Below are 15,134 nucleotides of genomic sequence, written 5' to 3' on the forward strand. Positions count from 1 at the left end.
AACTCTCACATTGGAGGAGATTTTAGAGACCACCTATTGTGTCATACAGTGTCAACTGTGTCATACAGTGAAGTGAAGCAACTTTGCCTGGGTCACAGCCGGCTTGGGACAGAGCTAGGACAGAGGCCCCGGCATCACTGCACCTCTAGCCAGGGCCTCCAAATGAGCAGACTCACCTGACCGCTCACTCACTACTTCCCTCCAGGCCAGCGGCAGAGTTCACGGTCAGGGCTGCCTCTCACTGTGTGAGGAGGGACCATTCTGCATCTTAGGGGCCATTTCTGCTCGTCTTACCTGTTTCCTCATCGTACTTGCACTTGAACAGGTAACAAGTATCTCTTACATCTACGTATTTCCCAAGGGAGGAAGATGGGAGGAACACATCACTGCTTCAAGTTTTACCTTTTTAAGCCAAGAGTGAAACCTGACTCAGGTTTCTCTTTTCACGCAACAGACGTGCCTGGGATGCACATACCTGGTTAGTAACAGATATGCCCCAGCCATATATACAACAAATCTACATTTTCAACAAATCTTACTTTCGTTCATGAGGTGTCTCTGTGCTCACTGAGTGATACCTCACAAGTTTCCTTTGCGAGACCCCTGGAGACCCCTGTGCCTGCGGCAGAGGCTGCTGGCAGTCCACGGGGACGTGACTCAGAGTGTTGGCGCGCCTCCTGAAGCCCTGCTGGGGTGAGAGCAGGGCTGGCTCTTCTGCGGCGTGGCTCTCTGAGTCACTGGACAGGTCATCCGAGGAGCCCAGGAGTCTGAAGGAGCTCTCAGAGATGGGCATGGTCTCCTTTTCACACACTGACGGCTCCTGGCAGCAGACAGACAGCAGATCAGACACATGGCAAGGCACTTGTGGGATTTACACCTCTAATTCCAGCGGCAGGAAAATATTTCAAAATGTAGGCACATCTTCTGATCACAGTGCCATCTAGAGGCCACCAAAAGTATAAGGTGATAAAGGCCCACTAAATGCTTGCTCCTCGGAGACAAAATATTAGTATGCAGGACAAATGGGGAAACTGTCCAAGTGCAAGTGTGAAGGACATAAATTATAACAAGTAACTGCCCTAAGCAAAGCTGAAATAGTTCTCTTTCTAGAAAAGAGCTCTTTACTACTGGCTATAACAAGTATAGCGAGTGCCGTGTAACTTGTCTGCATAGTTTAAACAAATCAAGTTCTTTATCTTGGCCAAGTGTGTTCATACATGTGATACCCACATTTTATGGCTCTCTCTGAATTTGATCTAATGTTTGGATTTAACTTGGTAATCTTGAATGTTAAAAATTACATCCTACATTATTCTTAGATTTGGAAAATCTCTCTCTAGACACTTACTGACATGATTCAGGGCAAATCACTTAACTTCTTCCTGCACCTCAATTTCCTCATCTGTAAAAGGGTATAGTGAAAATTTATCTCACCAGGTTTCACAATTAAGCAAGATAATACAACTAAAAGTACTTGTCTGCTGTTAAATGTTATATAAATATGTTATTGTCTTATTAGGCACCCAGTGAATTTCCTGAGTGGGTACTCAAACATTTGTTGAGAATCATGACAATATTTTAGTATCATAGGCTCTCAAGATGCATACTTTTTCAAAGGAATGAACTACCACCACTCATGCTTAGCACTGCATGCCCAGGATGTGGTAGGGGCCAATATATTTTTCTCAAAAAAAAACATAAAATAACTGATGTGTATAAAATTGATGACTAATAAGAACGTGCTGTATTTATTTATATATATATATATATATATACACACACACACATAAAATAAGAAGAAGTGTACCAGCTTGTCCCTGCTGAAATTACTAGAAGGGATGAATAAATCAACATGAAAAGAACAAAGAGGAATGAATGCATCTAATAACGGTGGACTGGAAAATCTTAATTCCACCTGTTCCTTTGACCTGCAGTTGAGTGTCTCTTAGATAAGTATTAAGGATTTTAATTTTAAAAAATTAAATTTATGTTTATTGAGGAGAAAGGTTATATACACTTAATTTTGTAGGAATTAGATTTTAAAAGCTTAATTCCCAACACATCATGAAATGTTAAATAGTAACTTAAATTTTTCATTCTTCAGGACTCTACAGTTACCAAGATTCTTTTAATTTAAGGATTTTAAAATGTGTTTAAGACAATTCATCAAGCAATCTCTAACACACAAACCGATTCATCTCAACTCTCATTAACGTCCTTCCAAATTATGTGGAAGAGCTAACCCTAAGCTTCATCTAACACCTGAAAGGGCCACTGGATGTTCAGCTTCTTTGCTTCCAGACGATCAATTTATTGGAAGAGATCCAATCACATAAAAGCACACTTTTTTTTTGCGGTACGCGGGCCTCTCACTGTTGTGGCCTCTCCCGTTGTGGAGCACAGGCTCTGGATGCGCAGGCTCAGCGGCCATGGCTCATGGGCCCAGCTGCTCCGCGGCATGTGGGATCTTCCAGGACCAGGGCACGAACCCGTGTCCCTGCATCAGCAGGCGGACTCTCAACCACTGCGCCACCAGGGAAGCCCAAAAGCACACTTTTACAACAGTTTCTCAGCGTCAGGATGAACAAACAATGTAAAGAAGTGCATATAGCCACACATACAATACACAAATAGGTTCTGAAAAGCTGCATTTCCCTTAGAATTACCCTAGAAATTCAAACTATGTGTATATTCCTAGATCTGTGATTTGAAGAGGAATAAAAAACAAGCAGTAAGACTTACTGGAAAAGTCACCTGAGTGACATGAATTTCTTCACAGCATCTTTACTGGAACTAATCTGGAACGCCCTCTTCCCTGTCCACTTCCACGGGTGCAATTCCTATACTTTCTCCAAGATCTATCAAAAGCACTACTGCTCCCCTCTCCAGGCTTTCTCTGGTTCCACTGACCAAAAATAGCCCCCCTTCCTCTTGCTCCTGTGACAGCTAAGCTACCATGGCTCTTATTTGAACTCAGGCTCAAAGCTACTCTACTCGATGCTAGTATATCTGTCGCCTCTCCTACCAGATGAGCTCCTTCCTGCAGGGTAGAAGCTCTGTCTTTTTCATCTGTATCCAGCAGATTAAAAAAAAAAAAAAAACATTTCCAAACTTCAAATGAATTGTGGGTAGAATCAGTATGGAGGAGATGGAGGGCAAATGACCCTATATTCCACTAGATTCTAACTTAGAATATCATATTGAGGGCATTCTCTGGTGGTCCAGTGGTTAGGACTCCACACTTCCACTGCCTAGGGCGTGGATTCAATCCCTGGTCAGGGAACTAAGATCCTGCAAGCCACGCAGCACAGACGCCCCCACCCCCCGCACACACACACAAAAAAAATCATATTCAGAAGACTGGGGTCGAGAGACTTGCTCCCCTAAGTGGGTCCACAGACCAGCGGCATCAACATCACCTTGGAGCTTGTCAGAAATTGGCCATTTCAGGAATCACCCCAGGCCTACTGAATCAGAATCTGCATTTTAACCAGATCCCATTAAAGATGCACCTTAGAAACTGAGAAAGCACACAACTGAGGCAGTGTTTCTCAAACTATAGGCTGTAAACACATTGGTAGGCAGTGATATCAATTTCGCGGTCTGCCACAAACTTTTTAAAGCAATAGCAAATACCAGTATGTATCACATGTTTACAGTAAATATCATTTTGTGAAATCTTATTTTCATTTTATCTGTGAGCATGTATGTATGTGTGTTTCTGAACTAGTTTGCAATGTTAAATGTGTAGATTACTGTTGGTTATGGTCTAAAAACTTTGAAAGCCACATTTCCAGGAGGAAGCGCAGAACTTTGATTCCTGTGGTAAGGAGCTGACATCCACAACAGCTCCCCCTCTTTCCATCCCAGGGCACTCTGACATCCCCAGCACAAAACCCGAAATCCACTTTTCTGGTGGCTAAAAAGTTGAACTAACTAGGTTTAAGTACGCTTATATGTTTAGAAAGCAAGAAATTGAAACAAGGACATAGACACAGGTCTGCTACCAAAGAGAACTGCTGGCTTGCTCACTATCACAAAGCTGTGCTTGGTGGCAGACGCGAGGGGTGAGGCTTATTTATAAAAATAGTGTTGTTTAATTATAATCATAGAGTCAGGCAGAGGACAGAGTAAGTTCCAGGAATTTAAGTTGCATACTTCTCATAATTCGTAAACCCACGGTTGAGGTTTTCCCAATTTAAATTATTTTTAATATTTCATGTAGATTTCATCGGAAAACCTACTAAAGAAAGAAATCCATTGATCACTTGTGATTAATTATATCTCAGTGGCCTGAAACTGTGCTTTTACCTCTTTGCTTATGGAATAGCCCTCTGTTTTGGTATGTACAACTTTCTGGCTAGAGTAGGACTGCACAACCAGCCCTCCACCTGCATTATGAAGTCCGGAAGCACCAAATTTTTCATGATTGGAGCTATGAGGTTTCTTTTGTTCCTTTGATAGGCCCGGTACATAGGAGGTGAGCAAGACCCATTTGCTGGTTTCTTCAGGGTGTCATATTAAAAAAAAACATGCTTACTTTGCTGGTGTTACTTAATGTGCTAGACACAGAGCTGTCCAGATCCAGACTGGAGGAATGCTCCTGGAGGCCTCTGGCTTTATTACCCTATGGAAAGAAAAGCAGTCGAGTTATGATCCCTGAGGCTTTTGCAAAAGCATCTGCTAGAAGCAACCTGGTCTATTTAAATAAGTTCAGGAAAAATGCATCTACTGGGAAACTCTGCTGAGCACATATGTGCATGAAGACAATCAACATTTCTGTCTTTTTTTTTTTTTAACCAAACTAAATGTTCCAAAGCACCTTGTGGGTTAGTCATTTGGCAGGGATGATGAGCAGAAGAGACAACATGTCTAGAAGAAAAGCAAGCGCTGAAGTGCGCACACTCAACAACAGAGTCCCCACTCTGAGTCACATGGTGTCATGACCCGCCAGCCTATGACACATAAACCACAATCTCTCGGTCTGGGAGCTCTCAAAGGCAGCCCCACCCCAGTTCTGGTTTTGTAAATGAACTGCTTTTAATTATCTGTAAGGCTGCTGTGAAATTCTCAGAAACAGCTTCATTCAAAATAAAATTTATAACAAAAAACAATGTTTCAAATGGAGTGGTTCATGAAATAAAAGATAACTGTAAGAAGATACTGCAAGCTCCAGAAAGGTGTGAAACTTTGAGAGAAAACAGAACTTTTATTTCTTAGAAGTGCCATCAAAGTATTTACACTCACGCTGCGGTTGGCATGGGGAGGGAGCGGGGGTTGGTAGTAATTTCATAAAGAACTCGCAAGATCGGTAAATACGTATACCCTGTTCTTCCTATAGAGCTGCAGGCCACAAACTTTTTCCATAAAGGGCCAGATAATAAATCTCTTATGCTTTGTGGACCATATGGTATCTGTGGCAAGTACTCAACTCTGCAGAAAAGCAGCCTTAGACAATAGGTAAATGAACTGATGTGGCTGTGTTTCAATAAAACTCTATTTACAAAAACAGGAGGTGAACGGTATTTGACCCAAGGGCCACAGTTTGCAGATCCTGCTATAAACAGTTTCAGACACATAACAATAGCAGCCAACGATAACAATTTTTTTATGATGTAAGCAGAATTTTTATTTATTTATTTATTTATATATGTATTTTATTTTTGGCTGCATTGGGTCTTCGTTGCTGCGCGCGGGCTTTCTCAAGTTGCGGCGATCGGGAGCTACTCTTCATTGCGGTGCTCAGGTTTCTCATTGCAGTAGCTTCTCTCATTCCAGAGCACGGGCTCTACGTGCGTGGGCTTCAGTAGTTGTGGCTCACAGGCTCTAGAGTGCAGGCTCAGTAGTTGTGGTGCACGGGCTTAGTTGCTCCCCAGCATGTGGGATCTTCCCAGGCCAGGGCTCGAACCCATGTCCCCTGCACTGGCAGGCAGATTCCTAACAACTGCATCATCAGGGAAGTCCCACGGTAACAATTTTTAAACTGTACCTAGTGACACTAGGGAGAATGGAACCCACACCTTGGTGTATTTAATCCATGCTCTTTACAGGGACTGGCCAACAAATAACATTCTTTTGGGAGACAAAAATTCCACAGAATACAAAAGAGTAGAGAACATTTTTTAACCCGAACCAAGTTAAAAACTGAATTTTCAGTGTAGATAACACTTTTCTAACACTGAGAAGACACCAAAAAAGGTTTCACGCTTCTAAACTTTATGATGAACACTGATGGAATGAAAGCAAAGAACTGAATTTCATGCTCTCTCAAAAAAAGTGATTTAACTTAAACTAGGAGGAATTATGCCACTTACCCGGGACAAAATACTTTCTAAAGACTCCGTTAAAGATCTCTTCGCTTTGTTCTTCAGCATATCTAGCCTAAATCGAGTGGCACTAGATGGTAATTCACTTCCAATATTCTCTGCTGCAATCTGTGATGTCTAAAAAGTGAAACAATGGAAAATTAAGTCACTTAGATCTTCCTTCCCTCCTTCTTTCCTTCCTTTTTAAAGGACTGAAAAATCTCTAGAATGCATCTTTTTGACGTCAGGTCATTTTTTCTGTGACCTCTTCTCATCTGCTCCTCGGTGACATGACTGCAAATCCAGGAAATAATTTTGCCTCCAAGAGTTGCTTTGCCTACTCCAAACAAACTAAGGAAAAGTGCTTAGAAACTAATCAGTTAACAAAGCAGTTTAGAGCTTGGGCTCTGCGGCTGGATCAGAGACTGTCATTCACTAGCTGTGGCCTTGAGCAAGTTACTTACTTTCTCTGAGCCACAATTTCGTCTTCTGTAAACTGAGATCAACCTCACGATCTAACCATAGTGCTGTGTTGTGAGATTAAACAGGTAAAGCTTGTAAAACATTGGGCACAGGTTCTGGTACAAAGGTAGCTTTCCAAAGTAAAGTAACAACTTACTTTTGGGGGCATTTCAGAGGGTGAGACAAAATAAATCTAATCAACAGAAGAATCCATCCTCTCTGCCTACACTAATCCCTTCATCCCCTTCTACAGAATCCTCTCTCCCACCTACTGTTTCCATCATCCCATTCATTCTCCTCTGCAACCAAGTCTCTCCCTTAACTGATGGGAACATGAAACTGACAAAATAAAAGCTTGTTTGCCAATCACAAAATGAAGTTTAATGTTACTTATTAACAAAGAGGTATGCTTAAAAACATAATAAGACAAAAAAACCTCTACTCTAGATTAAATTGTTTCTTCTATGGGTTCTTACCTGAATGCTTCCTGCTAGATGATGATTTTGTTAGAAAAATACTCAACCACATCCTCCATTACTCTAAACACCAACTATTCTTTGTTATTGTTACACATGTCAAGCATACAGAAAAATGTGCAGATTAATACAATAAATGCCTTCATACCACCTCCAGCTTTGGCCAAGTTAACATTGTGCAGGTATTGAGAAGAACAGTGATGAGCACAGGCTCTGGTAGTCACTCAACAAATACTAAGTTATGTAGCATGAGTGGATGCCTTACTAGTTGCAATTTGGTCCTGTGCAATCGTTTACCAAGAGTAAGAGCCTATCCAGACTGGAGTCAGCCTCTAGAGGAAAGGGAAGTACCCACAAAAAACCCTCAAGGGCCTGCATTTGACTCAATACCAGTTCACTCACGAAGTTAAGAAACCGTAGACCTGCTTTCAAACTCATAACCAAAGTTTTCATGAAAAAGAAGCATTTTGAATTGTTCTGATATATACAGAAAACACTGGCTAAAAGACTAGTAGAACGTAGTAGATCCTACTTAGAAAGAAAAAAAACTGCACTTGTGTTTTTCATTGTATAAACCATGCCGTAAGAATCTCTATATACTTAATTCAATGCTTCTTCTGCTCTCCTCTACCATCTAAAAAGGTTCTTTTCTGGGGCTTCCCTTGTGGCGCAGTGATTGGGAGTCTGCCTGCCGATGCAGGGGACACGAGTTCGTGACCCGGTCCGGGAGGATCCCACATGCCGCGGAGCGGCTGGGCCCGTGAGCCATGGCCGCTGAGCCTGCGCGTCCGGAGCCTGTGCTCCGCAACGGGAGAGACCACAACAGTGAGAGGCCCGCGTACCGCAAAAAAAAAAAAAAAAAAAAAAAAAAAAAAAAAAAAAAAAAAAAAGATCAAAGGATTCATTCAGTTTGTTTTCTACTTTATGGAAAGATTCCTCTGACAGGTATCCAACACTAACACTTCAGTCTGAAAAGCATGTACAGTATGGCATCAGCACAGCTCTGAGAAGTACAGCCCTGGGATTGTGCTCATTGTCTTCCATCACTTTTTTTTTTTTTTTTTTTTTTTGCGGTACACAGGCCTCTCACTGCTGCGGCCTCTCCCATTGCGGAGCACAGGCTCCGGACGCACAGGCTCAGCGGCCATGGCTCACAGGCCCAGCCGCTCCGCGGCGTGTGGGATCATCCCGGACCGGGGCACGAACCCGTGTTCCCTGCATCGTCAGGCGGACTCTCAACCCCTGCGCCACCAGGGAAGCCCTTCCATCTACTTTTGAAGGCTGGTGGACACAGTCCACAATTCTACCTCTCTCTAGGTCAAGTCAAAACACATTTTCAAAGGTTACAGGAATTTTTAGGAGCGATAAGAAGATAATGAAATCTATGTGGTTAAATAATCTGGTAGCAAAAAGTGAGAGCAGGAATCTATTGGTGAACTCTCAAAAGTTCACCTGATCGATCTATAAAGCAGCTGCGGCTCTGAAAAGCTGAACTCGGAGCCCAAGAGGGTGTCCAGCCTAGGGGACACCCAACTACCGCCCAGACACCAGTTCCACTTTGTGACATTTGGTCTTTTTTACATTAAATTCTGTTTTCAAATGGGGAAAAAAAAAAAACAAAAACATTAATATATTTCTTTACTGTACTAGTCTATGCCCAAATCATAAAAATACTACCCTATTGCACAAAAATGAGATTGCATTTAGGGCAAAACTTTCCATCCACCATAAACACTTCATTCTCCTTTCTAGCCATTATAAATGATTTCAGAATTATCAATTTCCTGCTGGAACAAGTTAGAGTGACTCAGGGAAGAGAAAATCAAACAGAATAACTATCAGTGGCACAAGAGAAAAAAGGAAAGAAAATGAGAAAAGAAATATGTTGAAAAGTGAACTAGGGAATTAACTGAAAACTTAGACTGGGTGGCCCATCCAAAAGTGAACAGGAGGATAACAGAACTTGCCCACTCTCTTAAGGGTACCAACTGAGAAGGGAGGAAGGTCAACACACAAAGGCCAAAAACACAGTGTGCTGATATTAGGGTCACAGCTAAGGGGCCCTAGAGTTGGCCGATGAAATTAAAAACAATGTTGGCCACTGTATGTGACCAGGAGTTCAGGAAAGGCACATAATTGCCAAAGCCAACTGGAAAGCAGAAAGCAAATGGGGAGAGTTGCTGTGTGTGCATCCAAGTAAAACTGAAAATAGCAAGAGGAGAGCACACAACTGAGCATTAAAACACCTCGAGAATAAGCACCCAGGAAGTATTCTTTTTTAAAAAACAAAAAAACAAAAAGGCAATATACTTCTGGAAATTAAAGACTTTTTGAACATCCTTCACTGATTTTTCTCTAGGCTTTCTGGCCTATCAGTAACTTAAACAAATATAAAATACATGTTTAGAAGCTATAATGGTTAGTATAAATTGACTTACAGAGAGTCCAAAAGAAATAGGAAAATGGTCCTGAATCCCAAACTCGAAGCTCTTCAAAGACAGAGCCCTGTAGGCAGCCCCAGCCTCTGAGACAGCACCCCTCACACAGAAAAGCTGAACAGAGCTGTGGAAAGAGAGGATAGGAGGCCAACTCTGCACCTCCAGCATATGAAGTGGAATTAACGGAAGCTCCATATCTGAATAGCACGTAAACCAGGCTAATACTGTATGTGATTTATCAGTAGTGCTACCTTATATTCACATTGCATTTTTATTACAAAGAGCTTCCAGGCACTTTATGTAATTCTGAAGGCAGCTGTACAATGTCAGTCCCATTTAATCAAGGAGAAAGGTGAGGTGACAGGGACTGGCTCCCTGCAGGTCAAGGAGCTTTCCTTGCTAGTATCCACTCGTAAACTTCACTCTCGATGCTCTACACCAGTCCCCTCATCAGAGCAACTACTCTGCTCCCACTACAACGCAGACAGAAACTCTCCTCATCTTTTCTAAGCACAATCTAAATATTCCCCAATTTCCCTTACATGTGTAACAAATGAAAATAAAATTCAGGGAGAAAAAGAAGTTTCAGAGCTTCAGAAAATCCTCAAGACTCTGTTTTACATAGTGTCCTGGTAAATTTTTAAGAAGAGAGAAAAATGCCATACCTGCTTTATCTCCCCAGTATGGACGTGAACTTTTTGTTTCTCTTCATATAAACATCTCAGGAAAGAAACAATCAATTCATTCTCTCGCTGCTCATTTCTTGGTCTCAATTTCTTAATGAAAAAAAAAGAATATATTACATTAATTTTTAATTGTCACCAAAACTGCTATCCCATCCTTTTGAAAATGCTAACAGCTTCCATTCATCAACTAGTGCTTTTACCCAATCACCTCACTAGGGGGCACCAATGATCCTACAACCGGAGACAATTTTTTAAAAGAAACAGATAACGAAGCCAGTGGGCCAGATTTAGCCTCTGACCTCTGATGTCCTTATACCTAAAATAAACATCTCACATCAGATAGAGGCATAGTCAAAATATTTAATAAACAGTCTTAAAAACATAAGAAAAGGACAAAAACCTGTGTAAACACCCAGAGGTCAAGAGCCACAATGGTTACTTATTTATAAACTCTTATGGTCAGGGAACTGGAAAGGAAACCAGCAACTGGATCCATGGCCATGGTTCCTTCCACATGTCAAACATGTTCATCATGAAGCACTTTCTGGAAGCCCCACAAGGCATACACTTGCACACAAAATTTCATGGCATGGACTCAATTTTTTTCCTCTGGTTTTTAAAAATTATTTGTATGCCTTTTATTTTTCAGGCAAGGTAGTGGCAAAGCACACCAGACTAGAAATCAGGTCATGTAAGTTCAAGGTGCTGCCTAGAAGTGAGACCAAAGGCTTGTCATTTAAGGTTAGCTTCTCTGTCTGTTCAAATGAAGATTATTCACGAAATACACTCCAAGGTCTTTTCCAGCCCCAAATTCTTTGGATTTGAAATACCAGAGTTCATGTTTAGAAGACCATCTAACTTAATGTATTCAATTATTTTCCCTGAATATGAAGAAAACAAAACTGAATTACTCTGGAGATAAACAAAGTTTCTGGTCTATAAACTTTAGAAAAATATCTTTTCTTCATAATGACACTTATCCATTGCACCCTGCTCCTCCTCCTCCCTCCCTACTCCAAACCTCTAGCCTGCCCTTTAAATCAAAGTCACGGTGTCTAATAAATGGATCAATTACACAAGCATCCGAGTCCAGGTCAATGCTGTTCTTGGCAGCCCAGCTAAGGAACAATTTTACCCCTCATGTCACAGACCAGAAGCAGAGGTAACACTAACCGAGACCTTCTAACATTCCTCTCTTAAAGACAAAGGTCATTTTAAATAAGTTGTTCCTGTTACTCAAGGAAACGATAGTAAATGATTAGAAGAGGTTGTTTTCAATGAGGACTTCCTGTTCTTTCAAATTTCAGATTTAAGGATTAAATATTTTATAGGTCAGAATAGATGCTCTCAATCTGGATGCCAAGCCATGAACCTGGATGTTATAAATTTTTACATGTTTTATGCAACACGTGGGTTGTTCCAGAGAAAGTTTCCATCAGATCTTCAAAAGAGGAAAGCGGTAGTCACATACCACAATCCCAAACTTAATTCTGCTGACCTTGGGATGGTTACAGATATACTGTGAGTCTAAAAGCCCCCAGAGGCAACAGGAACTCTCACTCATTGCCGGTGGGAACATGATATGGTTACAGCACTTTGGGAGCCAGTTTGGCAGCTTCTTACAAAACTAACCATGTTCCCACCATGTGATCCAACAATCGTACTGCTTAGTATTCACTTGAATGAGTTGAAAATTTATGCCCATACAAAAGCTTGCACAAGAATGTGTATAGCAGCTTTATTCATAATTGCCAAAATTTAGAAGCAACCAGGTGTCTTTACACAGGTAAATGGATAAACTGTGGTACATCCAATGAAATATTACTCAGCACTAAAAAGAGCTATCAAACCATAAAAAGACATGGAAGAACCTTAAATGCATATTGTTAAGGGAAAGAAGCCCAAATGAAAAGGCTACACAAACACAGTATGATTCCAACTATGTGACATTCTGGAAAAGACAAACTATGGAGACAGTAAAAGATCAGTGGTTGCCTGGGGTTTGGAACAAAGGTTGGGGGTTGGGGGATAGTGAAAAGGTGGACATAGAGAATCTTTAGGGCAGTGAAACAATTCTGTATGATACTATAATGGTGGATACATGCCATCAAACGTGTCAGAACCCACAGAATGTACCACACCAAGAGTTAATTTAACCCTAATGTAAACTACAAACTTTAATCACTAAAGATGTATCAATATTGGCTGATCAATTGTAATAAAGGTACCACACTAAGACATTAATAGGGGAAACTGGCTTGGGGGAGGGGCATGAGAAATTTTATGGGAACTCTCTGTACTTCCACCCACTTTTTCTGTAAAACTAAAACTACTCTAAAAAATAAAGTATATATATATATTTTAAAGTCCAAGAAAGAGAAGCAGGCAGGAATTACGAAGCCTCTGAGTAGGCACCCAAGAGCTGATCCTTTCTTTCTTCTCCTATTCTTCAATCAAACCTTTGGGCTGCTCTCACAAGAAAATTTGTATTTTTGTTGGAGAAATTCTTCTCAATCACTTATTTCAACATATCAAAAAAGGCTAAGAATGCAGTTAACAGGAGAGGAGCATTATTAATACATTCTCTTTTCCTCAACATATACATGAAAGAAACTACTTGAATGGACAGAAAACCAGACTAAACTGAGCACAATGTATTACCACAGCTGCTGCCCAGACACTGCATCAAGGAGCTCATTAAACATCACAGGGGAAAGTCAGTGAGGCTGAGAAGAGTCTGTGGTGCCATACAAGGTCAAGAAATAACACCTTTCTTAAAATAACTGAAACATGACTAGGGGCTACCCTGCTATTGAGTGAAAATGATTAGCAAGGTGTCATCTCCTGAGTGCCTCCCAGGGAACTTCACCATCCTGCAAAGGGACAAATCATTATTTCCTGAAGGTGATTTAACTTTATAAACATTCATGAGTCAGAGAGACAGGTCTGAGGAAAATAATGGAGAATGAAGTTGGATAACATCCCTTTGCAGTCAAAAATTAACTTGCTTATTACTCAAAGTTAACCTACAGAGTCAGGAATCAGGATGGCGGTCACCTGGGGCAGGACCAAGTGGGGGTTCGGAGAGACTGGAAACGCTCTATTTCCTAATCTGCGTGCTGCTGCACAGGTGTATTCATCTTATAAAAATTCACCAACATACAGCCAATATTTTATAATAACTATAGAGTATAATCTTTAAAAATTGTGAATCACTATGTTGCACATCTGAAACTTATGTAATATTATAAATCAACTATATCTCAAAAATATTTTTTATTTCATTGAACTATATACCACTGATTTGTGTGCTTTTCTATAGTTATATTCCATTTTTTTAAAAAGAACAATATAAAACAATTAATTGCCTGTTAAAAGCAACAAAGCCAATGTTGTTACGTGTTTCTTAACCTCATTCCTATGAGGGCGGGCCTATAAATTGGTTGTAAAAGCAATTTGAAATCAATTTCTAACACTGCCTAATGAATACCAGAATGCTGAGAAAGCCTATCGTCTTCTGAGGAGTCTACTGAAAATGGCAGTGCTCACCTGGACTACAGCCTGACATATTTTTTAAAAAGTATAATGAAATCTTCTAAGAAATAATTTTAAAACCATGGAAAAATCCAATTAAGCTGCTCTATATTCTGTACAAAGTGAAAAAAAATTCCTCCAACCACTTAGCTTTAACTTGTGAAAAGTTACATTATTTAATCCGTTATCGACATCTACTGACTATAAATCTATTTGATTTACCTACTGAGTATTAATTCATTCCCTGAAATATACTCATTCAGATGAATAGAATTCGACTTTGAGACAGTTTCTTTACTAGCCCAACTCAGACTGAAAGCAACTTCTCCCTGAGGATGACCGATGTAAACTCAGCACACTCAGCCAGCAGGGGAGAGCACCTGGACAGAGCCAGACCCCACCCGAGGGTCACCTTCTCATTCGCCCACTTAGACATGTTTGAAAAATGTACACTTCAAAAAGGTCCTAAGTTTAAAAGTGGCTCTGCAGTATCTTGAGTCCTCTTAGAAGGGTTAGCACACCCACACGCCCATCTGGCACTGAGTACTCCTCACAGAGCTCAAAGTCAAAGCCGGCTTATTTGCAGCAGTGATAATTCCAGAGCATCATCTGCACGGTAATTAATGATTTCTTTTTCTTTATGGTTCTGTTTGGGTTGCACTTTTTTTTTTTTTGCATGAAACATTTATTTACAAAAACACTGAATATGTATGTTTTAATAACTATTTAAGCAATCATGTGCTATTAATTTCAATAGTAATTACATTTGTTTTATAAAAATTTGCCCTTGGAGAATTTCCTCAGAAACAAATCATTCTCCAGGAAAACAACCATACAAAGGAAAATATTAACCATCCTATTTAAAGGAGGTATCATGACACTGCAAAGCCACCTTTTTCCTTATGATCTGTTTGAAATGCATGATTTTCAAATGCATTAGCAGGAACTACTACCTAAACAGAAACTAGTGACTTGGTTTATAAAATATTTTATAAAAACAAGAATGGTCATTGAGGAAATAATTTAATAAGACTACCAATAAAGCCATCAGAAGAATAGATCCATGTTAAATTTGTATTATTCAAAAAAGAGCCACACCTACAATGATGGAGGACAAAGTACAAGCTGGTTTTTCAAAGCCAATGAACAATGAATTCCCTTTGGTCTTTAAACCAATCAAAAAATTACAGAGCCTTCTACAATACCACACAGGGATCCCAGGATATTAACTGA

At 40.4% G+C, this 15,134-nt stretch overlaps 1 protein-coding gene across 16 annotated transcripts in view; it reads right to left on the bottom strand.

Annotated features, from left to right (window-relative positions):
- The window catches only part of TBC1D1 (TBC1 domain family member 1), a 229,084-nt gene that overhangs the window by 78,785 nt on the left and 135,165 nt on the right, over positions 1 to 15,134 (bottom strand). For 10 of the 16 annotated variants that reach the window (XM_059067613.2, XM_059067605.2, XM_067036294.1 and 7 more), the window contains 4 exons: positions 10,347 to 10,457; positions 6,315 to 6,443; positions 4,541 to 4,627; positions 540 to 820 (listed from right to left, as the gene is read on the bottom strand). In XM_059067613.2, coding sequence (XP_058923596.1) covers positions 540 to 820; positions 4,541 to 4,627; positions 6,315 to 6,443; positions 10,347 to 10,457 — 608 coding nt within the window. The remainder of the gene's footprint in view (positions 1 to 539; positions 821 to 4,540; positions 4,628 to 6,314; positions 6,444 to 10,346; positions 10,458 to 15,134) is intronic. The other 6 variants (XM_067036291.1, XM_067036296.1, XM_067036295.1 and 3 more) reach the window with 1 other exon arrangement.

This window comes from Kogia breviceps, chromosome 6 (genome assembly GCF_026419965.1).
Source record: "Kogia breviceps isolate mKogBre1 chromosome 6, mKogBre1 haplotype 1, whole genome shotgun sequence".
Lineage (NCBI taxonomy): Eukaryota > Metazoa > Chordata > Mammalia > Artiodactyla > Physeteridae > Kogia > Kogia breviceps.